At 38.8% G+C, this 27793-nt stretch overlaps 1 protein-coding gene across 1 annotated transcript in view; it reads left to right on the forward strand.

The window, feature by feature from the left end:
- The window catches only part of Apoltp (Apolipoprotein lipid transfer particle), a 168578-nt gene that overhangs the window by 20649 nt on the left and 120136 nt on the right, over positions 1–27793 (forward strand). The window contains exons 5-14 of the mRNA XM_090384611.1: positions 8411–8566; positions 10080–10281; positions 11309–11552; positions 13326–13491; positions 14947–15114; positions 18345–18494; positions 19369–19513; positions 23820–24103; positions 24549–24701; positions 27144–27478. Coding sequence (XP_090240737.1) covers positions 8411–8566; positions 10080–10281; positions 11309–11552; positions 13326–13491; positions 14947–15114; positions 18345–18494; positions 19369–19513; positions 23820–24103; positions 24549–24701; positions 27144–27478 — 2003 coding nt within the window. The remainder of the gene's footprint in view (positions 1–8410; positions 8567–10079; positions 10282–11308; positions 11553–13325; positions 13492–14946; positions 15115–18344; positions 18495–19368; positions 19514–23819; positions 24104–24548; positions 24702–27143; positions 27479–27793) is intronic.

Genomic DNA, 27793 nt, shown 5'->3' on the forward strand with positions numbered 1-27793 from the left:
TTTATATTCATAAAGATATTGTTGACTTTATTTACAACATATTCATAAAGACATCGTGCTTTGAACAATATTTACAATATATTGGGCATTATTATTATGCTGCCCTTATCAATGTGCACTTTGCCTGGCCAAGGTCAGGCTCTTAAGGATCTGTCTTCGGTACCTCCGATCTTTCACAAACCTACAGAGGTCGCCGTCAATTGAAACAATTGTGGAGAGCATCTCCCTGGGGAGAAAGCGGTCACTGAGCGATAGTCTGTTATAGTCAGCTGTGAGCGTGGGAGCTGACCTCAGTCCGGGTAGAGGGATTCTCCAGCCACACAGTTCCCAGATGCTTGGCTCCGAGACCATTCCGGTTGTCATCTTGACAGTGAGAACGAGGCGTTTTTCAAATAGAAGATCTGGAAGTCGGGCAAAATTAAGTGACTTCGCCATCGCAGTTGTTCTTTGCTGGGGTGGACGACGATGTTTTTGCGTGATCCAACGAAGGAGCCAGTATTCGGCGGAGTACACGCGTTTGATGTTGGTAGGGGCCGCGGACCCCCAAATTTCCGAGGCATACAGTACGACGGAGTATACTGAGGTGTATACGTATCGACGAGTCACATCCAGATCCCTAACGTGGAGCAGTTGTTGTTTTGTGGTCCAGCGCATTTGACAGAATTTTGCTGTGAGCTTGTCAATGTGGGGGTTGAAGCTCAGTTTATAGTCGAAGACGACTCCAAAGTCTGTATGCATCTTGACCACTGGGAAGGGAATGCCGTCTAGAGAGACTTGGATTTCAGTGGGTTGGCGCTTCAGAGAAAAGACAATTTGTGCTGATTTGGCAGGGTTAATGAGGAGGCCAAATTGACGGAGATAGGATCCTAAGTTACGTAACTTTTCACAGATCTTTTTATTGATGTTTGAGAGATGTTTGCCGGGGTTAATCTGAGTAAATATCTTAATATCATCGGCATAGCATAGTATGTCTTCTCTCTGTTGCACAAACGGAAGAATAACTGCGGTGAATAATGCTCCGGAGAGAACTCCGCCTTGGGGAACTCCTGCAGTGATCTTTCTCCAGATTGTGTGTTGATCCGCTTTAAGAAGAATGGTTCTCTCAGAGAGCAGGGCTGTGATAAACCACAACATGTCACCTTTTATGAGGTGAACAAGTGAGGCGATACTGATGGAGTCGAAAGCAGCTTCCAGGTCGATATAGGTGACAGAAAGCTCTGCTTTAGCTTCTAGTGCACTGAGAATGGTGTTGGTTATCGATGTTAAATTGGTGACTGTGGATCTACCTGGAATGCCATAGTGGATCTGTGGGGGTTTGTTAGGCATGATTTGATTGGTGAGGCATGATTTGATTTATCGTACGCTTCGGAATCGTTTAGCATACAAAACACAACTCAAATCAAATAACTTCTGATTTCCGATAGTCATTTTTCACACCACCCACAAGGAATCAATCCCTGGACTTCATCAATCTCTGGGAACCGTCTCGTTGCTTTCAAGCAGTATTTGATTTTTTTTTTTTTTTTTTTTTTTGTAAGTTGTTGGCGCATCGGCTTCTGTGGCCAGAATGCACCTCCCAAAGTTTTTGCATTTTACTCTGATCCAAGCCCGAGGCGGGATTCGAACACTCGACCTTTGGGTTGCCATGCAGGAACTTTACCCACCTGGCTAGCCCGGTCGGCGCAGTATTTGATAATTAATATAATCCCCCAACTTCTGAGCAAACTCTTCATTCCCTTATCTCGGGATGGCGCCATGTTCCAGTTATTCCTTCGGTTATTAGTTGACTTAAGTAGAAATTCAAGTTCTATATTATAGAATTTGTTCATTCAAGTACATTTCATAAGCAACACCCCTATCATTATTATACCGAGAGATTAAAGGTTTGCATTTTTTAAAACACTTTTTTACATGATACATCCCATTATTTGCTTCCCTAATTTCTCTGCATGCAACTGCTATGTCCAATTCATCAGTATTTCGATGTGTATACAAAGTATAATTACGAAGTACCCTCGAGGAGGTGGACCTCTGCTGATTTCCTTAATCTGATTGTTACCAAAAATTTACCTATTTCCCCACGATTATTAACGATTTAGAAAAACTGGGATTTCCCCCAGTTTTTATAAACCAATAAGGTCTCTTCTGTGTCGTCAGCAAAGAACATCAGGTCAAAAGGTGAAATCGCTGTAGCCCAGCTTTTGTTGCTATTGCAAATGCACTGAAGGGATTACACAAAATTTCTGCCCAGAGAGAGAATTTGGTGCAATTCCCTTCTAGTTGATCGTAGGGTTTTGGGCTCATCAGCTCTGTAGTCGATTTGCTGAACGAAAAACTCGAGTTTCGGGGTGGGGGGGAACACACACCCTCGCCTGATACCGACTAACTCAACAACGTCGTGAAAAAGACTCATAAAAATTCCTTACGTCATTGACGGGATTCGAACCTAGGTCTTTTCCATCAGATCTGGGGGGAGAGGATGGTGATTTTATCAACTGCACTACCCACGAGGGAGTTCTCTTCTGATTTCTTCAATGAAAATCCTTGTTCTTTCAAGTTCGTTTCCCTCTTCTTTACAGTCCGGTTGATGCAGGAACCGAGTGACCGAGTGGAGAAGGTCGATGCACGAGTAAGTGAAGAAGAAAGAAGGCGCACGCAATGAAATCCATATCTGTATGATAAAACAAGTAATCCGAGAAGCGTAGGGTTGCGACAGGGCCATGATTCCGTCATGCAGTTTGTTCAACAGAATGTTGTGTAACACTGATAACGAAGAAATGAAAATCGGCTTCTACGAATAAAGCGGTTTTTAACAATATTCCGGAGGGCAGGAAGACAAGTTTGAATTTTAATTTCCAGAAACTGTGCTCACGAAAGATAATTTCTGAAAACACTTAATGGTAAACATGTTTCCATTCTTTTGAACAGAATTGTCGCAATCGCCTAAATAGGCAACTGCTGCAATTCTCTTCTGGTGGGAATTTTCCACCAGCAACGACCAGCTTCAGAACTCAGTTCGCCTTAATACTGGCTGTTAATTCGTAACCATCGTAATAGGAAATCTATCGAGTAACCCTGAACGTTGAGATTCACAATCGAAGACGTTGTCTGTTAATCACTGGCCCAGAATAGATTCCAAAGCTCATTTTGTTGGATCATCCGCAAACTGTCGGACCAGACTTCGTTTATTTCTGGTCAATTGGACCACAGGAAAAAAACTGTATTTCTAGGGCTAATTGATAGACCACAGGCTGAAACTCAATTCACTGGAAAGCGCATGATTGTTGGTTCCTCAACTTTGACTCACAAAACCGCCTCTGATCTCCGGAGAAATCCATCTTTTTTTCCCACCCTCAATTTCTTTACTTCCTTTATCTATAAAAGTACAACTAACAGTCCTTTCAAACGTCCAGCTTCCATCTACTCCACCTCATATATACCAGGAAACTCGCTAACAGTGGCACCACCCGTGTCGATTGTCTGAAACGTTCCACTGTTTCTTCTACGGTGGAGTGGTGTGCAGCTGATCATGTGAAAGACATACAAGGTCAAACCGTAGGTTCACCACATTCGATTTTATATGTAGGGAAAAGGAGCCACTTTTCCCTGTCTTCAACCGTCTTCTTAGCTCTGAGTGCAGCGGACCCAGTACAGCCGGACACCATCCACTCTTGTGCAAATTTCTCCTTTTGATTTGTTTCCATCAATTAGTGCGGCCTACAACAAGAAGTCCACTTTAACAAATATAGTTTAGCGCAAGGTCAATTTAAAAAGACATTATTAAGAACTTAACGTCTTAATAAAACTTAATATTAATATGCAAAAAACATGAAGTTGCGAAGGCTTTTTTTTTTTTTTTTCCGCTAATCTGTAAAGGCGCCTCCGTAGCCAGGTGGGAAGGAGCAGCAGTGCGCAGCACACGCTTCTTGATTAGACCGGGGTTCGAGCCCGTCACCACCAAATACGGAGGATGCGGAAAGGTCAAGGAATGACCACCGCATATCCCGGAGCAATATGGTCTTAGTTGCTAATTCTCCTAAAAGAAACCAACAAAACAAAAACAAAAAAGCTAATCTGTAAAAATGAACGATATAAAGATTCATATAAATCTCTTTCAGGATTGTCAATAGCGTTGTTTCACTTTTTTTTTTTTTTTTTTCCGTATTTCAAAGGAAGATCCATCGCTCCACTTTAATTTCAGTTGATTCACCAATGACCATAAGTTGTCCGTGGACACTTCGGAACAGCTTCCCAGCAAAGTACCAACCAACCTTCTTAAATTGCTTTGCCAATTCAGTCCTCAAAAAAAAAAAACTGCTCCGCTTTCTATCGGCGAAAATAAAAATTATAATTACGCACAGGTCTTATGCAAAAACATTCTTCCATTTGTCTTCCCTGTCTCATAACATATGCTATACGTCTAGTGAACTCGAGAGGAAAGTGAAAGCCAAAGATCAGGCAGTCTATTATTAAAATGAACAACTACTGAGTTTGACACTATGGAGGGTTATCTTTTAAGACATGTTTTTTGGTTAGACGGGTATTGTCGAATATGGATTTTGGAAAGAATGACTTCCTCCATTCTATGGATTGTAAAACTAAATATCTATCGTTTAGTTTCATATGATTTGGAATACTTTGTTAGCAATTCGTGCTTCTGGAGTGATAACCACTGTCTTTCACAAGCCTGTTTAATTAATAAAAGATTTATAATCAGTGTAAAAACCTTGGATTGATGACATTTTTGGCATTATAATTTGCGCGTTCAATTTCCCGAATTTCTGCCTGAACATCGTAATTGTGAATAACATTCTTCTTATTGTTATTCTGCTTTTTTCCCTGAAAGCAAACTGCTTGTTGAGTTTAGGACAAATCACTTTTCCATCTCCGCCAAAGATGCCGTTGCCTTAGCTGGGCGAATCAGCTAAAACTACCGCATCATTGACGGCTATGCCCATTAATCAGGTGGTTATTTTCAAGGGCGAAAGCAACTCCCACTTGTTTACACTAGTAACAAACCAAAATGAAATGAAATGAAATATAACAACGGTGGAGAGATTTAGGCGCCACCTATGACAACATTATGAACCAATCAAAGAAAGAAAAATATCAACGGACCTTGGACTATCCCTTCGATAAGCACTCGATATCAGTCGTTTTCAAAACATATTTCCAATCAACACTAAAATATTTCAACATATTAGGCATCACCTAATCATCCAATAAGGCATTAGTAAAAGATTGCTAACTGATTGAAATGTGTGCAGGAAATGTGCATCCTTTTACAAGAAATTAAATTCAAATTATACCGTGACATAACACTTGAAGTGTTTCCGTTGCGATACGTCCCGTTCGTTTGAAAGATGATTAGATCAAATGCATCAAAATGTGGAAATAGCTTCAACTTGTGTAGGAAAAAAAAAAAAAAAAAGAAAGAAACATGAGAAATACACATTTTCAAATAAGAAGAATTGGTCTGGTATACAATTTTTTTTAAATTTAAATGATTGATCCACCAATATTTTAATTTAAGGGTGTAGGAGGGAGTGAGGGATACCCAAACACGCGTTAAAGATATATCTTTCTAATATCGGCTTTTGTGGCTACAAACGGAACCTCCTTGAGTTGTATATAAGTGTTTCTTTGACGCGTATCCTTAGACAAACGTGTCTATATTACCACTATCCCAGAACCTAATTATCCCCAAATCACCACTTTCCCTGAACCCAATAGCACTGAGGCCTTAAACCCCTCAATATTATTGAGGGGTTAAGGCCTCCTCATTAATATTGAGTATAAGGAAAGACCCTTGCATAACCCTTGTTCAGGTGTATTTCATCTATACAAGTATGTTATTTCAGCGTACTTGGAAAAACTAAGCTGATAAAAATCGGCCCTAACAACTTTTATAGAGTCCCTCACATCTGGAGTTAATCCACAAGGCTTTGGCATTCATATATGGTTTCCTATTGTGCCTGGGTAGAACTGCCGACACACGCATTCTGATCCGACTCGAGGCATTTTTTTAGCGTAGTCCTATATTCATCCAACACGTCGTTAATTAGTACGAGCTTAAGAAAAACAACAATTCTCTACTATTATAATCAATAACTTATCTATTCTATAAAAAAATAATAGCGGAACGAAAACTATACATTGACACTCGATTAAAATAAAATTTTAAACGTTCCGGGAAGGGGAAAAAAAAAAAAAAAAAAAAAAAGGCTTTTTCAGTTTGGCCAGCTGGTTTACATTTAAACTCAATAGCATTAATTTCATTAAACTGGGAGTTAACATGCGGCGCATTCCTAAAACTGTAAAAGAGGCGTCAATATGTCACGGATCACCATGATCCCTAACACTTTAATTTACAACGCTCTAAGTCATTTAACACGGTCTCTAAGTCATCTAATAATATATTCAGACTAAACAATTTAGGGAAAACATGGTAGCAATCGATATGTAACAAATACAAAGTGAACGATTAAAAATTGCCAATAGCAAAACTTGAGTACTTACCAAGAAATCGGCAATCAGAAGCCACATCTTGAAAATGGAAATAAGAATATCGATACTAACTTCGAGGTCTCACTGAAACGACTAATACCGACTACTGACTTAACTCAGAGATCCTTCAAAAGAGCCCTTAAAATTCACAAAGAGCAATAAATGCCTAAATATTTTATATCGAGAATATTGTTATTATCGCTATATTAGAACCAATCTTATTATAAACTTCATATTTTTAATAATTTAATATTTCTCTTTAATGCTAATTTTTGAAAGCCGCTCGGCATAATTGCCAAATTCTTTTCCTCACTATTAATAGCTCCATTTTATTGATATATATATCAACTATTACATATACATTGCTTAATTTCGCTGCAGTATCTGCCAGATCATTGTCCTGAGCTTCGGACTGGACAGCTTCAGGGTTTTTATTCACCAACCCGGAAATGTGCGCAGGGCAGCTTAATCGCAAAACTACAATTATGGCGGAATTTGTGCGATGAGTTGTAGCAAAGTATATGGACCTTTCTTATTTGAAGAATTTAGTTTGGTTTGGTGTTTATTGGCGCATCAGCAACATTGGCTATAATGCGCCAACAGTAATAAAATTGGTAAAAGATAGAAAAGTGATTAAAGATTGCCACTGCGATTTAAATTAAAACAATGACCCGTTAATGGTCACTGTGTCAAGAAAAGGTTTAAAGCCCTTTGTAAAAATAGAAAATGATCATAAAAGTATAAGCGATATATAAATACAATTAATAAAAGAGTATTTTTAAATAAAAGGAAACAAGTTAATTAAATTTAAATAGGAAATAACCGCCGACACGTGGCCGTTGTCAGATAGTATCTGGCTAAGAGTACAGAGCTCAGCCAGATGGTTAAAAGTGATAATATATATGCACTGTTCATGTCTAAAACATGGAAATTCGGTTAAAATAGGTTTAATTGCTTAAAAGGTGTCACAGTACATAGGAGGACAGCCCTAAGCAGAAAAGCGTCTGTAAGATGCTTTCTTACAGACGCTTTTCTGCGCAGAGACGACAGCAATATTTGGATTACAGGCTTAATCCTTGTTTGTGGCCATTGGGAATGTCGTATATTTACATTTCGTATCACTTGCCTGTATATGGGACCATCAGGCTGCGATTGCTCTGGGATTGTGCTGATCCGGCTGCAGCATCTGCCAGATCATTGTCCCAGATCCCAATGTGACTCGGGATCCAGCAGAAGCGGATGTCAAATGTACTGGTAGATCCATGAAGAGTATGTGATTTCTCCTGAACCCTGTACAGGACTGGATGAGATCGCGTCTCATCATTGATAGAGCCTGTAATGAACTTAAAGAATCTGTGTATACCTTTGACAGTTATTTTTATGTGGTCCATAGCTAGCTCTGTATCATACAACTCTGCTGTGTACATACTGTAGTCGTATGGAATCTTCTCAGATACTGTGAAACGTGACTTTGGATATTTATTTTCAAATACATTACAAGCGATACACCCTATTACAATTGGTAAAACTGTATAAAATATAACTGATACTGAGTGTATGACACTGAGTCTGTGACATCACTGTCATACTGAGTGTATGACAGCGATATCCCTGGCTCGAGTATGGATTCATTTTGAAAAAAAAAAAAAAAAAAAAAAATTGGCAGTAAACATTTCTAAATAAATTATAAATTTTTATTTAAATTCTATATACCAATTCAAACTTACTACACCACATAAAACAGAATGGTGGAATAATACAATGTATCCTTTGCGTATTTTCCTCCACCCCAAAAAAGTACAGTTTGAATTGCATGATTTTGCACTCGTCCTGCGTATCCTATAATTTATATTTAGAATAATTTTGTCATTGAAGATGTTTTTCTCCTCTCTGTGTATTCCAGGTTGACGTAGCAGGAAAGTGCATCGCAGAGTATCAGTCACTCGGAAAGAACTGGAGAGGTCATCTTACCATTCGGAAGACTAAAGATCTTTCACTATGCACGGATCGTCAGAACATCCAGACAGCCCTTCAGGCCACCCCTTATACAGAAAACGACGTAAGTAACCAAATATGACATTGTCGCTCGCTAGCTATTCAGTGACATTCGCGCTAAAATTCCACCCCATCTCATCAACAAACTGTTGATTTAAGAAACTTACAGCTTACGTAAGCAGTACCACGAAATATGTGGGTGAAAGGCATATGAGAAAGAAGAGGACAGTCACAGAATGACCTTCAACCGCCTCTAGAATTTCTCTCTTTCTCCATTATAATATGAATGCGAAATGAATAAGATGAATTTTTAATGCTTCTTAAGGCTCTTGGAATCTCGTTATACCCAGATGAATTGAATGATGGGACATAAAAAAAATTTCCCTGGTCACTCAATTACAAAAAATTACTTTTTTGAAGAACCTGCAGGCACTCATCGAGAGCACGAAATGAAAGAATAATAAGATTTAATTTAATTCTATGAGTTTGGAATTGAAACTGGAGAAGGATGCGGAGAAGTATAGACCAGGATAAAGTCGGGCCGCAACTGATTCAGATCAAATGTATTGTTGGGAAAATCAACTTTTCGAAATCGCTGTGTGTTAGTGAAGCTACAACCGTTCTGTAATAATTAAAACCATAAAAAATTTAAAAAAAAAAAAAAAAAAAGCTCAGCACATTCTTTCGAGAGTTTTATGAATATCGGCTTTTTTTTTATTTTTTAAGCGTATATCCTCATTGAGAGCGATAATCAATGAGGTTACGTATGACTGTTAGTCGAGTCTTAACAGTAGGATCAATCAGGAAGCTTCCTTTCATAAGTAAAAAAAGATGAGTTAAGCGAGAATAGCCGATATGCAGTCTCGCCAGCAGTTCCTTCTCTGGTGTGTCGTAGTTAAGACCGGTGATCTCCGAAATTATAGGGTCATCGGGTTTGTATTCCTCGAGGAGGATCAGCTCTTTCATTCCAGAACTACTGGGGATCCAGCAGAAAGTTGTAACCGTGAGTGGATGCCTCTCCCCTGTAATTTTTAGCGAAGGGGAGAGGATGTGAACAGCAGAGAGATCATCCGTTAAATAAATAAATCTTTATTTGCCACGATTATACTAACCAAGCGTAAGTGCGAGTGTGGCTGACAGTTCGGCAACCCGATCCGCAGATAATTTGACGGCATAAAATCCAGCAGTGAAATTACTGCATCATGAAAGAAAGGGGTAGTGGGAGTAAAAGAAGGAAAGACCGCCGCAGCAACTATCAGTATGTCAGTTTTTGAACCATCAGTGCAAATTATTTTCTGCTGGCCTGGGAGTTCACTACTGAGATTGCTGTATGTAACTTTAATATTGTAAGGCTACATGACATTCTTTGCACAGTTTACAGTGGTCACCACAGGATAAGTAAAGGTTTCATTATTCACTAATGGCTATACCATTAGTGTGTCCACTGTAACGTAGTAGTACCTTAAATAGCTTCCCCTGCGTTTATTATTATTTTATTTATTTTTCTTGGGTGACGCGTAATGTCAGTAAGACTTATCTTTTTGGAAGAACTCACAAAAAATCTTCTTTCCTTTCAGCAAACAAAATCTACGCCTTTGGTGAAGGGTTTCCAGGAGTGCGAACAGAGTATCGCCGAGGATATCCTCCAGAGTTCTACTTGCAAAGAAGCGCACACCTTCACGCCGTTCTCCCGTCAGTCGAACGGGGTTATGACCACGGTGACCCAGAAAATCAACTTCCGCAACTTCAATTCTCAATCTCAAACGTTTACTGGCAATGGTAAGTGCAACAGATGGCGCTATTTGCAATCAATCCACGTCTTTTTAGCATTAAGAACTTCGGTGGCTGCTTCGCACAGAAATATCGCTGGTGCGGCCATGGTTTGGGACGAAAGAGACGCCCGTACATATTTGTGTTTAGAAATAAGCGCAGAGGCCGCTAAGGCCGTGGCAGGGTTGGCGCAAATGAAATTTCAGGAAAGAAAACTCCAATTTTTCACTGAGTCAACTCTTGGCAAGAGACTTGATTGGTACGCTTCAAATCCAGTTCGGTACTGTCCATTCCGTGTAACAGAGGAAAAGAGATAAAGTTATATAGTTGTAATTAAACGAAATGGCTTATTAAGAAAGCGTAAATGATATAGTTTTATTAAGTGTTCCGCAAAGTATAATCTTGTAATTAATGCGACAAAGAGATAATTATTTTCTTTTCACTTCTGTTAATCAAAGAAAAGAAAAAATATTCAATTATTTTCTCAAACAAATCGAATGCGCCTGAAATGTAAGGAACTGTACACGTTAACTCGCTTCCCCTGAACTTCGGCTAAGAAACACTTGGGAGAGCCCACCTAAGTTCAGTCTGCGCAAATTCTTAACAATCAACTTTTTTTGTTGAATTTAATATAAAGAAAAACAAAAAGGTGATAGGAATGGATTATACTCAATCTGGATTAATTATCCTGGACAAAAGAGCAAAAAAATAATTCAGAAGTGTAAAAAATATAAAAATCTAACTAATGGGATGAGAAGATTCTTCGGTTCATTTTTAAACAGCATTAGTTTGTAATATTGTATCGGTGCGCTTTATAGACTTCATTAGAATTTAAGATTTAAAGAAACAAGTTAATCTCAGTGGAAGAGCGAGTAACGGAAGTTCCGGCTGCAGCAAATCTTGAGGCTATCAAATTAATTATTATTTTCCTTCCGAGTAAAAGGAAACACGGCCATTCTAAATAGTAGATCATATTTTGTTGTCGCGTTTGTTATAAAACCCAGCTGATACAAATCTTAAATGTATGTCGTTCTAGATTACAAGCCTACCAGGGAGAGTATGCTGTTTGACCACGAATACGAAGAGGTGCCTACAAATGCGATAGCGCAGGCAGAAGGAGCCTTACTTGAACTCTGCCAAGCAGCGAAAGATGACATCCGATCTTCCGTACCTGGCCGTTTTGCATCTTTTGTGTACCACCTGCGCAACTTGGACGGCAAGTCTTTGTACAAGCTTTTTCTCAAAGCTGACCGCATCTGCAACAGCAATTCTAAAGCGAGGTAATTGAATTAAGTAGAAATAATTTAAGTGGTAATGCATTTAAATAATTTCGCAGAGATCTTGAATAACAGCGACACCCACCATCTCGCATGAGGGCATTTGTTTATTACCTCTTCGCTATTTTTTTTTTTTTTTTCAATGTCCTGGGTTAACTTGTGGTGAGAGGAGACCCAATGGTACAGAACCCTGCAGAGCTCCGCTAATATCACTTTGGGACTGTAGGATGTTATTCATGCGCTGTTTAACTGCACGATTATTAAGTGGAGATGTTAGGAAATCTAGAGTATCGGCCCCTATCTAACGATAGTTCTCAACCAGTTTTTTGAATTTGTAAGTTCATAACCTCAAATGCTGATTCAATGCGCAACTAGGTGACTGCCAGTCCTGTTTTCAAATGCTGTAAAGATTCTGATAATGGTTGCTAAAAGGGTGTTTACGGGTGACTTATTTGGAATTGATAAATAAAATTTAGGGAATGCTGCCTGGCAGTATCTGTCTGGAGAGGACTGGCAGCAATATTTTTTCGAGAAACTTCGGTAGGGTTGATGAATTAAACATTGGCGTGTAATGTTTGTCAATTGATGGAATAAGTACTTTAGAAAGTGGTCTAATAACGCATTCCTTTCACTAGTGAGGGAAGCAGCGGTTTGAGAGTTACGAATTAAAATGTGCCGTAGAGTTTGTTAACAAGGGATGGTCTGAGGCACTAACTTAAGTTGCTAGATTCTGATGGAATCTAGCAACTTAATTCGAGCTTAATTCTGATGAACTTCAAGCAACTCAATTCCAGCCATTGCAGCAGTCGGATTCCATCGGACTGTTGTAATGGCTTGATTTGAGTTTACTGCGGGGATCACCTATTGTTCTGATAACGTTTTGGTGCTAAGTGGGTTCAGAATGGCAAGTTCAGAGAGATGGACCCTCTCTACCTCAGTGGTAGAAAACCTGGTCAATCCAGCAAATGTGGATTTAGCTGCAATTCAATTAGGTACGATTCAATCGCCTTAGACGTGAGTCGTTAAATTAGGTTCGAGGTTTTCGAGCAAACATATCTGCAACGGCTTGAGACTGCCTCCAAGAGTGGTGCAGGAGAAGGAAGAAAGGTATTTGTTTTACCATCCATACTCAAACTTTTGTCACTCGAGTCACACTTGAGTTAAAAGACGCTTTATTCGCGACACACCTAAAGAGTGAGTGACAAGAACTCAATGGACTTTTTTTCTTAATCTCGCTGCTCACTTGAAAGTCTCGTGCACCAAGGCGATGGAACAGTCAGTTTATAAACCATTGCATGTTAACTCTCTCAGTGACGCACTCTGCAGTATCATACGTAATGTGATACGGAAGAGTGCATCAGTATCATACGTAGTGTTGTGAGTGGACGTTTTGACTCCGAAGGCCCATAATGGAACAAAATCCATTTAATGGAACAAAATTGTGGGTGGGTGGGTGTGTGTGTGGGTGTGTTTTTATACCAAGTTTTTATATTTTTTCCTTAATTATATTGTCGATATCATCATTATTTTTACTTTGTATAATGGAAAATTAAGTTTACCGTGTTTTTTATTAAATTTTTATTGACATATTTATTGTTTTTCCCCATTTTCATGGGCCTTTAGTCGCGCTAACCGAGGTTTTCCGATACTTATCAGGAACCTATCCTCCACGGTTGGTGAAGAATTATTGTGCGCAAGGTGGATTCTAAATGGTTGAATCATAATTATATTTCCTTTATATATACATATATATATAATTTTTTTTTCCACATCTAGAAAATTCTTTCTGGATGCCATCCCAGTGGTAGGAACAACAGATTCAGTCCGCCTGATGAGCGAGATGATCAGTCGTGTGGAGGTTTCCAAAGAGGAAATCGAATTCTGGCTCACTTCCATCGCATTCGTGACGAAACCAACGAAGGAGATGATAACCATACTGAGCGTAAGTGCATTCAAATCGGGGGTTTTATTCTTAATGCACTGCAATTAAATAACATATACAATCTCCAGTCAAAACACTGTCCACCTGTTGCTACCAGTATTGCCACCACACCGGTGCGGCATGGTCTCTATAAGGCCTCTGAATATTATGCATGCATGCATAGTACAAAACGTGATTCATCGGAAAAGGCAACCCTTTTTCAGTTGTCAAAGGTCCAATGACGCGGTTTTAATGCAAATTTCAGGAGTCGTTGGCGGTTGGTAGCCGCAAACATGGGTACCTTGACCGTGTGCCTACTCCGAAGGCCCATAAGCAGAAGAGTTCGTTAGATCGTGGTCTTGGAAACACCACTAGTCATCCGTCCACCATCGTTGCTCGCGGGAACAGCCTATGTTCACAACGACCATCGATGATGCATGGGGGCCGGAGACTGGCCCAGCGATTGCTGCTCTGTCCACACATCCGTCTGCGATTGGAACGCTTTAACTACGGGACGCCGCGAACATTTGCGGTTTCCACAATACTGCCACCCTTCAACCAGTATTTGACAATCATCTCTTTTTCAGTCCATCAGAGCCGACCGGGCTAGCCGAGTGGGTAAAGTACCTGCCCGGCAACCCAAAGGTCGCGGGTTCGATTCCCGCCTCGGGCTTGGATCAAAGTACTGCAAAAACCTTGGGAGGTGCAATATGGCCACAGAAGCCGATGCGCCAACAACTACCAAAAATCAAAAAAAAAAAAAAAAAAATCAGTCCATCAGATCACGTTCCTTGCCCATATACATCAAGTACTTCGTATGGACCGAAAGCCACAAACCTACAGTATCACATTTACCTGCGCAACACCTGTGCCACCAGATGGAGAAGAACGGCCGATTGCTACAACACGGGGATGATCATAATATTTTGACTGGGCAGTGTATACGCTAGCGTAAACTCACGCATTATTTTGTACGAATTTATGGTTAGTTTGCATATACAGTATTTACTTGTCTTCGAAAAGTTAATTCAATCAAATTGAAAATGAAGGCGTACATTGAATGTTTTGTTCCATTTATTTTTATTAAACTTGATATTTATAATTAACGTATATTGAAAATAAATATTTACCCAAAGCGATATAAAATTCGGTACACTTTGAATGAAATAAATTAAATAATTTTATTATTATTATTTTTTCTTTTTATAATTTTATTGTCGTAAAGTAGGCCAAGTCCACTTAAACCCGAAGGGGTTCCCTTTTCCCTTCCGACACCCATGAATTCAATCTGGAGGTATAAAAATTACGTAGCGAGAGCTAAGATTTTTGATACAGCCTTTCCTTTGAGACGTTTTTAAGAACTTAACGCAACTGCACTCTCGAAAATTGAACACTGCATTACATAATTGAAGTATTACGTATAAAAAGTGTGCGGGTCGCCAAATTACTCATTTGCCTTCTTGTACTGTTTTTCAGCCTCTTCTGAGCAGTCATCACGACGAAGCTATTCTGGGGATATCTGCCCTCATCCATACTTATTGCATTCATAATAAGGACTGCAGCTCGAGCTCTGAAGTTCGTGAGGCGCTAACAACGATAGTCAACAGTCTGGGAGAAAGTTGCTATGGACCTGATGAAAGGAAGGTAAAATCTTTGTATTTACAACTGATCTTTATATATTTGTATGGCTGCTTATACAGAAGGATATGTCCCCTCCCCCACGCTCATCTCTTCTTATTTCTGCAAAATTACCAGTAGTGAAGTCGGCACAGAAGCTTCTTCCTATTTTTGATTAATTCTTAGACCATATCCAGTATTTTCGTGACTCAGGGAGGGGTTGGTGGAATTGCAACACAGGGACGATTGAGAACCACTGCATATACTAGCCTTTCATTCTCTCTCGCTCGGATATATATACAGGGCGCCTCAAAAATACACGGCATAACTTCAGGAATGAGTTCCTCATATGTAGACAATAAAAATACAGTATTTTATATCAACACAGTTCAGGAAATGCTTGGTTTCCGAGTTTTGAAGGTCTGTCTATGACACTTAACTGTTCACATCACCTTATAGTAATTGTTCAAAATGTCCACCTTCTGCCTGAATACAGGCCTCACATTGACGTCTCATGGACTCGCGAAGACGATGCCAAATTCCAGGCATGTTTCCTATTGTCTCACAGCCTGCCACAATTCGATTGCGGAGAGTTTTCACATCAGCTACCAGAGTCGAATACACCAATGACTTTAAATGAGCCCTCAAGAAGAAATCTAGTGGGTTTAAATCAGTGAGCGTGGAGGCCAGGCAGTTGGTCCACCTCTACCTATCCACAGACCAGGAAACCTTCGATTCAGGTAATTGCGGGCTAGGTGGCTGAAATGTGCGGGAACGCCATAGTGCATGAAGTGTGCTTGTTGACGAATGATCAGTGGCATGTCATCCAAGAAATCAGGCATGTTGTTTTCCAGAAAGTTTCTGTACGCCTGCCCTGTGAGTTTGTTTGGAAGTACATGGGGTCCAATAACTTATCAACAGCCCAGATGTTGAGGCTGAACCGCTGTTGGTGATGTGATGGAAGAATTGCACGAGGGTTTTCCTCAGCCCATACCTGCTCATTGTGAAAGTTTTGGATCCGTCTCGTGTGAACTGTGCTTCATCTGCGAATATCACTAAGGCAGAAAAGTGAGGAGTTGTACTACACTGCTGCAAGAACCACTGGCAGAACGTTACTCGCGCAGTGTAATCTGCTAGTGACAAGGCCTGTACCCGTTGCAGATGGTAAGGATACAGTTGGTGTTCTCGCAACACTCTCCAAATAGTCGAACGTTGAACAGCCAGTTGCATTGCTATTCTGAGTGTGCTGATTCCAGGAGTGGCATGTACAACATCCAAAATCTCCTCTCTACTTGAGGAGTCGTAGATCTTGGTCGTCCTCTGTCGGCAGAACGAGGTGTAACGGTCCCAATGTTCACAAAGACGGCAATGGATACCTTCAAACGTTTTCCTGTCTGGACATCTTTCTGGGAACCTTTCGTGGTACAAACGACGAGCCTCCAGAGCATTGCCGTCTGCCAAACCGTACATAAAGTGCATATCCGCTTGCTCCTGATTTGAGTACATGATCGGAATGGAAAACCACCAGATTCTATCAGTACCTTGTGATGAAGGAAATCACCTGCGGGAGATAAGACATTCCGGTTAATAACTCGGGAACCAAGCATTTCCGGAATTATGTTGATATAAAATATTTTTTATTGTCTACATATGAGGAACTCATTCCTGAAGTTATGCCGCGTATTTTTGAGACACCCTGTGCATATATATAAATTTTTAACCGCTAATTTTAGTCTTTTATCGCTGTGATGGATAAACTTTCATGTTAATGCTATTGCTGGTTTAACAATTATACATTATACGCACACTAATAATACTGTGCATAAATTTTATTTGATCCATTTTTTTTTTTTTTTTTTATTTAGGACGGGAGGCATTTCAGTCATTAAGGCCTGACTGTCTGTCTAGCAATTGGTGTGCTATCAGTGGTCGGTTAGCCTATTATTACACGCTGAATTTAAATTTAAATTGTTAAAAGAATTATTACAAGACAAAGAATTATTAATAGGTTAGTGGAAATAATAATAATAAGGTAAAGTTAGGAGAAATTAAGGAATAAGATTAATAAAAAATTAGGGAACAAAATTACATTATTTCACATGGTCATCTCTCTCCGCTACTTCCTCAGGGGCTTTGAGCGGATATATAACAAATTTTCTTTAATTCCCAACTTTCATAAGACTAAATAAGACCCAACTTTAAAGGCATTGTCAGCAAGTCTGTTTGTCACAACAAAATGAGCATTGGTGCTCATCAGTTTTATTCGCACATTCGCCAAATTAAACGTTCTTGCGGTAGCACAGTGGATAACGTCGTCGTATACAGTGTGGCGCTCGATTCCCATTCCCTGATGCCATTCGACGAACGAAACTGGGAAATGTTTCTCGTCTTTTATGAACTTTTTTCTTCAAATCTAGCCGAGTTCTTGGATATACCGGGTTTCGAGGTATTTTCGTTATGAAAACTGGGAGTTTTCAACCTGAAGGATAGGAGCACAATACTGTTATTATTAAATAAACAGTAATAATAATATTTTGTTTTTTCACCGAAGACACTAAGACTAACACAAACTATTGTTTCTGTAAATTTAGAATGCATAAATACATACAGCGCTTAACCTTCACATCGCCAGTCCAAATGATTTACTCCCTGAAATCAATCCAGACACATTTTGATATGTCTCATATACCTTTTAACCTTCTAATCTCATCTTGACCGTCTCTGGAACGCAGCGTAGCAGTTTTGGTCAATACACATATGGACTTGAGTGTCATCTTTGACACAAAGTTTTCTTTCAAGCAGCACATCGACAATTAATGGCTTAATTTTTACCGAAATGGGCCACAAAGCAGCAGCTACTTCAAGCAAGGAATAAATCCATCATGAGAAAGTATTTAGTAACCAAAATACATCCTGAGAAGAACGTGGTAAGATCCTGGGAGGTACCACGACATGACAAGTTCGAACAGAATCAGAATATAATATAATAAAGTGGTGGAATAAGATCCAGATACATACTCAAGAAACATCAACTACACTTCTTCCACCATCTTGTTCTTATATAGGTTAGTTTTTATATATTTTATATTATTAAAAATATTATATTAATAATATAAATATTATACTGTAAAAAATTATAATATAAATATTAATACTACAAATATTAATAATATAAATTATTTCTTTTAAATCTCAACTCATCTCGATCACTGAAATGTCCAGTTTCACTGATGGACTTTTTTGTTTGTTGTGTGCAGGTACTGTTGAGCCTGAAAGCAATAGGGAACATTGGTCAGATCTTTGGGAAGGAAGACATCTTAGAAAAATGCTACGGCAATCCTCAAAACAGCATTGAAGTGCGACTGGCGGCCATTCAAGCCTTCCGTCGGTTCTCCTGTGACACTCCGGTAAGTGATCGATTACCCATCCCTTGGTTAGGTGGTTTATTGCAATTTACACTTTAAACAGCTCTCCTGATTGGGAACTGTGGGAAACAGTCATCGGAAAAACGAGTCATTTTACTGCAGTGGTGGTCTTAGGATTTTCTGAAGGAGGTGGGGAAACTTAAGTAATGTTTCTTAAGTAAGAAATCCGAAAACCATTGAGTTTTAATTACACCACTCGATGATATGAGAAAGCTTAAAGAAATGTGGGTCGACCTAAATGGCGAAATATGAGGAATGGCAAGTTTCCAAGGAAAAAAAAAAAAAAAAAACAGAGGTCGACGTACGTGACGGTGCGGTGTCTTCATTTCTGACTTTTTTAAAAATCAGCTGTACAATTAAGTTATTTCTTCCCCCAAATCGGAAGGCGAGCCATGGATAAGTTGCGGGTCACTTATGGCACGTGCAGCAGGTTGTCCACCTCTTCTTTAAAATAATTACGAATAATTCGTTTACTATGAAATCCGAGTTCACTTTCTTAACTTTAACATAATAACACAAATCTCTTCGGAATCCTTTCTTCTAAAATGGCGCTTCTATGGTATAACTTGAACGAGTGCTATAATTAACTTTGGTTAATTACAGCTCTCACTCCTCCAGTTGCGTTCAAGAACAGCCAATATATCCAATAGAAAACCGGTTTATAATGCTGAAAATGGTCTTCATTGAGCAAAATCTTCGGATGCTGACGGAAAGGATGTCAGAGGCATATGGACCGAAATGGCGAGGGCTTCAATTTATTGATTTATCAATAATTCTATTATTTATTAAAAATATTTTTAAACTAAAAATGAGACACAATAAGATAATTTGCAAATTGTTCGTTTCTCCGCCGCAGAGAGAAGATCTGATGAAGCTGTACTCCAACGTCAACGAAAAAACCGAACTGAGGATTGCAGCTTATTTGTCTGTCATGAATTGTCCCACCCACTCCACCATAATGGGAGTTAAAGCAGCCATGGAAAATGAAAGAATTAACCAAGGTAAGCAATGAAAAACTACACAGGTCTCAGCTATTTTTCCCTAATGTGTTCCCTACTGGTGTCCCAGAACATTAAATAAATAATTCGAGAACATATTTTTATATCTTCCTAAACTACTGGGACATAATGTAACGGTTTACTGTGTCCCTTTTTCTCCCTTGCATTCCATTAATTTTTTGCACCTCTGAATTACACGTGTTATTCTTCATTATAGCGGAAACTATACAGTTCCGTTTACAGGGTGGAAGGGTATATTACATTCCAAGGCAGACTGAGCTGGTAACTTCGCAGGTTAAAAAAGGGACAAAATATTTTAGGTTCGGCAGCGGGAAGGGAGGAACAGGTATATTGAAAAGCCTTGGGTTAGAGAAGTTGCTGCAGTAGCTTTAGATACTCTCCCAAAAACAAACAGAAATAAATCCAATTTAGGGAAATTCAGAAAGGAGAAATTGAACCTCCAAAAACATCCACAACAGTTGGAGTGTTCCTAGGTAAAAAAAAAAAGAACACCAAACCATTTTAGGGAAAAAAATTAATGGACCGCATGGTGTTCTTTCGGAGTTACTTTCACTTCCACACTAACTTTGTCTCCTCATTTTTCTCCTTAATTTACAACATAAGCGTTAACCCAATAGCAGTGTAAGTTTGAGGAACAATCAAAATACAAATCGTTGATGAGCAATCCTCAAACGGAGTTTTATTAATTTTTTTTAAATGTAAATTTTTAAAATGCAAAATAACTTATCAGGAAAAAAAAATAGAACAGAAAATAATAGTAATCTTCTGGAATGGAATTTAACTAGATATAGCACTTGCTTCACAGTGAATGCTTAGAGACCTGACATATTCTCTAACAGAAATTTTCGCTGCTTTAGGATTGCAAAGAAATATCCGTCGGGGGAGTTTGATATTCTGAAGAACCTCTTATGGGGCCTTTGTTTCATATCAGAATATGGTTATATTCGGAACAATTCTTGAGATAGCACAACATTTTTTTGCTTTTATGGAATACTTCAAGGGACATCCCGAGTGCTTCTTTTTGCCAGAAGTATGACAATTGCTATAGTCAGAGACAGAAAAGAAACTTTATTGGAAGAAGAGACTAGAGAGCTGCCGTCCTGGTAATCGCCGCTTCCTAGTAGCTAAGTAGCCAGAAACAACAAAACAACACACTAGACGTACACAGGCATAACACAATACTCATTTCTGGCCATTTTTACAGTATTGTATTAATCACACTGTACCATGGCAGAGTTGAACTAACGTTTAGGTGCCGCCGTACATAAGACAACACATATCCATGTTGTCCCCGCCTTGATACGAGATTTCACTTCACCTTTTCCACTAGGTACCACAATCCATATTGCTTCAATATTTTCTCTAAACAAATTCCTAATCTTTCACACATACTCGTTCATCTCCTTTATGTCCTCCTATTAGCAATGTTTCCTCAGAATCTGTCATCAGTGCCATATCATCTGTAAATGTAATACTTACTCTTGATAATCTTTCTAGCCATTTTCATCCAATACAATTCTGACGTATTTCCTTTATCAAATGCCTCTTTAACCATTTCTTCTACATCTATTAAAGACGGGTACAGACAACACCCCTGGTCTCACACTTCTTCCTATCTCCATACTTTCAATATCACCTTGTCTTATCCTAACGATTACCTTTTGTCCCCCAGTGTAATCTACTAATCATTCTGCTGTTCTTCCATCCACTCCTATACTTTTTAATATGCTCAAGAATTTAACCCAACCAAAAACTTTCTGTAAGTCAATGAAACATATACATACATCTCTGTTCGCTTCAGTCATTCTTTTCAAGCTTTGCTCTCTTCCTAAAATCAAACTGTCCTCCTCCCACATTTTCCTTTATCCTTTTTAATATTTTAACATTATGTTTTGCTGCATGCGGTACTAAACTTACACTTCAATATATGACTTTTCTTTTCTCTTGGCATCAATTAAAACTTCTGGCCACATTAATCTACATAATTCTGTTAATTCTCTCAAGTCCGCTTTCCCTAGACCCTATAATTTCCACTGGAATACATTAATGCCTACTGCCTTATGTTCCTTCATTTCCTTTAACCCTCGCTCACTGGCATCCTCAACTGTAACAAGTACACTCGCGTGGAGTCTTTCATCACCCTGTTCTGTTTTAACTATAAAACATTTATTTTTAGCTTTTTTACTGATCTGAAAATAGTAATCTGTTAATTATGATCTGATAAACCCAACTAAAAAATATATCGAACGAAAGTAAATGAGAGCAATAAGAATAATAATAAAAGAAGTTGTCATCGTATTTTTTTAGAATTTAGAGTCACTAAAACAACTCTCCCCGATTGAAACTCAGGTGCTCGCGTGGTGGCTAGCAGACTCAATGTGAACGTCGTTCGCATTTAACCGACGAAATAAAAGCATCAGGCGAGATTAAACACGTCTTTGATGTCTCAGAGACATCACATGTGAATGGGAGTTGCCTAAGAAGAAGGTACACGCTTTTGCTCACCTGGAGTCTGTTAGTCTCTTTTGAATTTAGACTCTTAATTCTCTAACTGAATATTACATAATCAGTTGGAGAATATTTGTGGGAAAATGCAGATGGGAGGTTTTGATTTAATCTCCAGATTAAAAAAAAAAAATTAAAGTGGCGTCTGTCAGACACTATGCTAACAGATGAAGATTACTGCTTCGATTACCTCTTGCTCCAATATGACTGGCCCCAAGCCTGTTTTGATTTATTATGTCGCTTTTTCTTTCTGCCGCTCGTCTCACCCATATAACTTTCATTTATGTTCCGCTCATCTCCCTTTGATCTCCTCTGGTTCCCTTAGTACAGAGGTTCCCAAACTTTCTCGGTTCACGTCGCCCTTAGTGTCCCAGTAATTTTTTCATGGCGCCCCTAGGCCAAAAGAAATAGCTAACACAGTGACTTTCGACCTTTTAATAAACCGATTCTGTGTGTATGTGTGCGTTTAAAAAATATGATAGTTATTATAATAAAATAATTATAAACAAAATTACATTTTATAATATAAATTATATATGCTTATAATAATAATTTTTTTCTTTATATAGACGTACTAAATAACCATCAATTACAGATCACCACAAAATTAAAAAGATGTGGTACAATGAATACCGTACACCTTTTTATAATGAAATAAATTTATAAATTTCAAAAAAAAAAAGTTTAAATAACTTAAACCCAAATTCCATGGCACCTCTGGAACGTTGTTGCTGCATCCAGGCTGAAACCACTGCCTTAGTGCCATCCCATTCCTTCCGTCTGTAACACCCAGACCTCTTTCTTCCCTTTTGATCTCTGCTTGTATCCTTACTCTCTCATGCATAAAATCGCAAACGTAAACAGAACCCGATGTGAAGCTCACCCAGACCAACCCGCGTTAGCAAAGCCTAGGATATAATAACACAACATTATCCAAAGCTGAATACAACTTTAAAAAATCTCTCACGTTATTCCATAATTAATAATATGAGTGCATCTTTGCATTTATCAGAAATGCATAAAAATTAGAGGATTTTGGTTTTTTTTAGGAGCATTAGCAACTAAGGCCATATTGCTCCGGGATATGCGGTGGTCATTCCCTGACCTTTCCGCATTCTCCGTATTTGGTGGTGACGGGCTCGAACCCCGGTCTAATCAAGAAGCGTGTGCTATGCACTGCTACTCCTTCCCACCTGGCTACGGAGGCGCCTAATTAGAGGACGACAATTTTCACCAATGCATCGATCATCAGTTCCTTCATTTAGGTACCTTAAAAACTTGCAATCTGAAGAACTCCCAGTAAAATAAACCGGGCAACATAAGGAAGCAGAGCTGCTTTATCAACACTCCTTAAAATATTTCTTTTCCACTTTTTCTGCGCTAAATTACGCAGTCGGTGGACAAATCAAATGCTAAAATAAAGAAACAGAAAAACACAATGCCCGGACAACTCGTTTGAAAGTCGAAGTTAGTTCTGCATGATGCAAGAAAGGAAGTCACCAGAGGGTTAGCTGACCTTCCCCGCTGAAAATGTCTCACATCTGAAATATGAGTAATTACTTACCTTCTACTTTGACTCTCTCTCTCTCCTACATAAAATAAGAAAAGTGTGTATTCTATTTCAGTCAAAATCGCCTTTACTATGTACAGCTCAGCTAAAACTTGGCTGCAAGAGTTGCTACGAATTTTCCACTCAGTTTTTTTATTATTATTATTATTTAAATATGTCGCTGTCTATCGTTCAACAGATGTCTTACTTCATTGTTTCCTGTTTGTCCTCCAGTTGGATCCTTCGTGTGGAGCCACTTGACCAACCTCGAGAGAACTTCCAGTCCGGCGAGTCACAGCATCAGGGCCATTCTCTCCAACTTGTACCTAATGAACAAGTTCAACGGGGACGCGCGTAAATTCTCCCGAGCTTACTCGGGTTCGATATTCTTCGATTCAATCAGCACCGGAGTTCACGTTGACAGCAACATCATCTTCACGCCCGAGTCTTACATCGCCACCTCAGGCATGCTTAATTTCACCTTCGACTTGTTTGGACAGAGCTGTAACTTATTTGAGGTACTCATTTCGTTCATTCTCTTTCTCTTTTTTTATTTTAAAATATAAGTATAGTAATTAATAACACGAAACTCCAATTTTCCCCATGCGGTGGTCATATGTAACCATCGGATATCCAAAGTAACACAAGCAAACGAATTGTTCCCTCGTGTTACTTTGAAATTTGATTCCTTGAAATTAAGATTTTTGGCAGAGTACGTTCTCTGACCGCCTCTATTTGTTCCTCTGACTTTTCTTATTCATATCTTAATTTTCTTGATATTAAGATATGAATAAAACTTAAAAATAATTACAGCACTCCTATTAAATGGTAAGGATGCCATTTATTTCAAGCGTTGCAATTTTTAAGTTTTAATGCTTAAAAACAACAGCTAGTCAAAGTTATGTCATAATGTGAAATATACGCAGGACTTTTCTGGAAACAATAAATTTCATTCATTTTTAGGTGGGAGGTCGAATAGAAGGACTGGATCAAGTGATGGAATCTTTCTTTGGTCCGAAAGGTTATTTCCCCAAGAGCGCAATTAGCAAGATGCTGAACAACGTCAGGCCGAAGAGGTCCATCGCTGATAACAAAATTGATGAGCTCGATTCGGAGGTAAGTTAGGGTTACAAAAAATTGTGTGAAATTCCTGTTTTATTTCCTTTCCGTGCAATAGGAATTAAAGTGTTAGTTGTCTGACGGGGGTCAGGCACAATGTGGAACGGGGGTCCCCTAGTGGGACCCCCGTTCCACATTGCGCGGACAGGTACTTGATTTAATTTTTTTTTTTTTTATATATACATAAAGTAGAACCCGGATAAGAAATTCTCCGCATAAGAAGTTTTCCTCTTTAATTAAGTCCCAATTTCATCTCTATATGTTGTATTGTAATGTATTATTTTACCGCGTAAGAAGTTTCCCGGGTAAAACGTTTTCCCGCATAAAAAGTCCCTGATAAAGAATAGACTGTATTATTATAATGACGTTTTCCTACTTAATACGTTTTTTTAAATATAGAAATTCTTTATTTTTAATATTAAACAAATAAACATTTGGTAATGGAACAATTTAGTGCCAAGCGTCATTTTAGTTCATAGTAAACCATCGAAGTAGGCGAAATGGCATCGTTTTTGTTATATCTCATATTGCGAATGCCTTCACAACGAGTTGCCCTGATATTGCACTACCTCCAATAAGCAACGTTTCGCCAATGGAGAAGACTAATGTTACTTATTCTCCGCGGATACCACCACCCAGGGATGGTGAGGTGGTAGTATCTGCCGAGAATCCATTGGCAAAAGTTTGCCTATTCAAGAATCCAGTGTCGAAACGTTGCTTATTCGAGGTAGTTCAATATCAAGGCAACTCGTTGCGAAGGCATATAACAGAAACGATGCCATTTCACCAACTTCGGTGGTTTACTACGAACTAAAATGATGCTTGACACTAACTTGTTCGATTAGTGATTTTCCGTAGTCTGAGGCATTCAGCGTTAAAACCTTTTACTATAAACATTTTGATATAATGGAAATGACATAGCCTGACGTAGCCGAGTGGTCAGGAGAGAGAGAGTGCAGTAGCACGTGCTCTTTGAGTGGACCTGGGTTCAAGCCCGTGACTGCTAATGCGATTAAATTTTTGTATTGATTGATTTATTGTGAACTCCATTGACCTAGTGGTCGTGCCGGAGTATAAACAAGAACATTGATGTTAATATTGCAATTGTATTCATCGATATCCATAATTGGGTACGTGGACCGCGTTAAGTTCTGATGGTTGTGAAGAGTTCTGAATTACTTAGTGGATTGTTGCTCTGTCTTTTTGTAATTGTGAACTTTTATGGTACGTTGAAACTCCAAAGGAACTCATTCTTCCAACTTGGTAATGAGTTTACCAAAAGCAGAATGTTAAGCAATTAGAATCCTCAGTTTAAAATTGTTTCCCACAGGTAGAGTAAAATATTTACAAATTCTAAAATTGTATCTTTCATTTTTATTTGCGTAGTTAATATTTCATACACTTAGGTGCTGTTTTTTAGGCGCATCAGCAACTTAGTACAGAACTTATGTCATATTGCACCGTATATAACATGTCTGTAAGTGGGGTTTGTTCTGTGGTCGAAATGAGGTTACACAGGTTTTTCTCTAGAATTACTGGTATACGGACTATACCATTGTGAGACAGTTCTTATGGTACTCCAGCTCATACAGTTTTCCGTGTGTGTGTGTGTGTGTGTGCGAGCGCGCCTATGTCTGAATAGATGTGAGTTCACGGGTGGATTTGCATGTTAAATCGGTCTCAAAACTTACTCCTTCCTTAAAGATTTTTAAGATCCTTAAGGATCTAAAAGATTTTTGAGGATTCTTAAGAATTGTCTTATTAGGTGCCTCTACACAGAGAAATACCAGCAAGGGCAACAGGCAGTGGAAAAGATTGTCATTGTGTAATAAATTATAAGAGCAGCAAATGTTTGCTACTTCATGTGGGCAGTACTGTAAATAAAAGGCGATTCTGTGTGCGCGAAACTCCCTAAAATAGAAACTAGGCATAGTTTTCGTTTAAGACTTAGAAAGAAGCATGTGCAGCCAATATGAGTATTAGGCAAAGCTACAAGATACGCATACAATTAAAGCATAGATTAAACATTTTAGTAATATTGCTTTCGTATCTGACGTTATCCTTCATATAAATTATTGAACTGCATATTGTTTATTCCATTTGTTATAATTGAGAAATGGGACAGCTTGGATAGGCAACCAGGAGGTAAATGAGAAAACTAAGTTTGTACAATGCTTCACTTTCAATTAAATAAAAAAAACAAAAGTTACAACTTCTCTCGACATAAAAATAAGTCCAAACCGATTCTAGTTGCGCGGTTAAAGAATTTATGACAAAAAAAGTTCGGGGAAGCGCGAATACGGATTAACATTGAGGGAGCCTGTACGGAGAGACAATAAAACAGTTTCAAGATAAATCCCCAATTCCCTGTATTGTTTTATTTAAATATTTGAGTTTTACGAGAGGAATCGACAATTTATTTCATCTGTTTTCTTACAGTTTGATGCCCGATCTCGCTACTATCGTGATCCCGTGGGATCCATGTACGTTAAACTCCTTGGCAACGAACTCTTCCACACCAGATTAGGCGGAAATTACGAAGACGAATATGTCCCAACTCTCGATGACATCATCACTCGATTGGCCAAAGAGCAAGATTACGAATTTTCAAAGAGCGTTATGTTCCTGGATACTACTTACACCATCCCCATGGGTACGGGAATGCCACTTCGTTTGGACATCAATGGTACTGCCACAGTGGCATTTAAGATGGGCGGAAAGTTTCTAGTAAGGTCCTTCAAGGAAGTTGACATAAGGGGACGCTTCGAACCAAGGTGAGTTTTTGTAGGTTTCAGAAAAAAAACAAAAGATTATATTATAGATATTTCAGAAAAAAAAAAAAAGATTTAGGTTTTGTTTCTTATAAAGTTGCAGGAAAATCAGTCAGCCCGAAGACGCCCGGTGGTTACAGTAGTACACACATTTGAGTCAATCGTGGTTCAGGTCAACGTGACTGCTATAAAAAGAAAATTTTATACTCCGGGGCTGCCACATGGGTCAGGGAAGATCACAAAACAGAGAATAAACAAGAATATCACCGTATTTATCAGCCACATGAGCTAAAACTATAGTCAAGTCTAACGCGTGTA

Source organism: Mastigoproctus giganteus, chromosome 11 (genome assembly GCF_048544385.1).
Source record: "Mastigoproctus giganteus isolate SK-2022 chromosome 11, ASM4854438v1, whole genome shotgun sequence".
In the NCBI taxonomy this organism is placed as follows: domain Eukaryota; kingdom Metazoa; phylum Arthropoda; class Arachnida; order Uropygi; family Thelyphonidae; genus Mastigoproctus; species Mastigoproctus giganteus.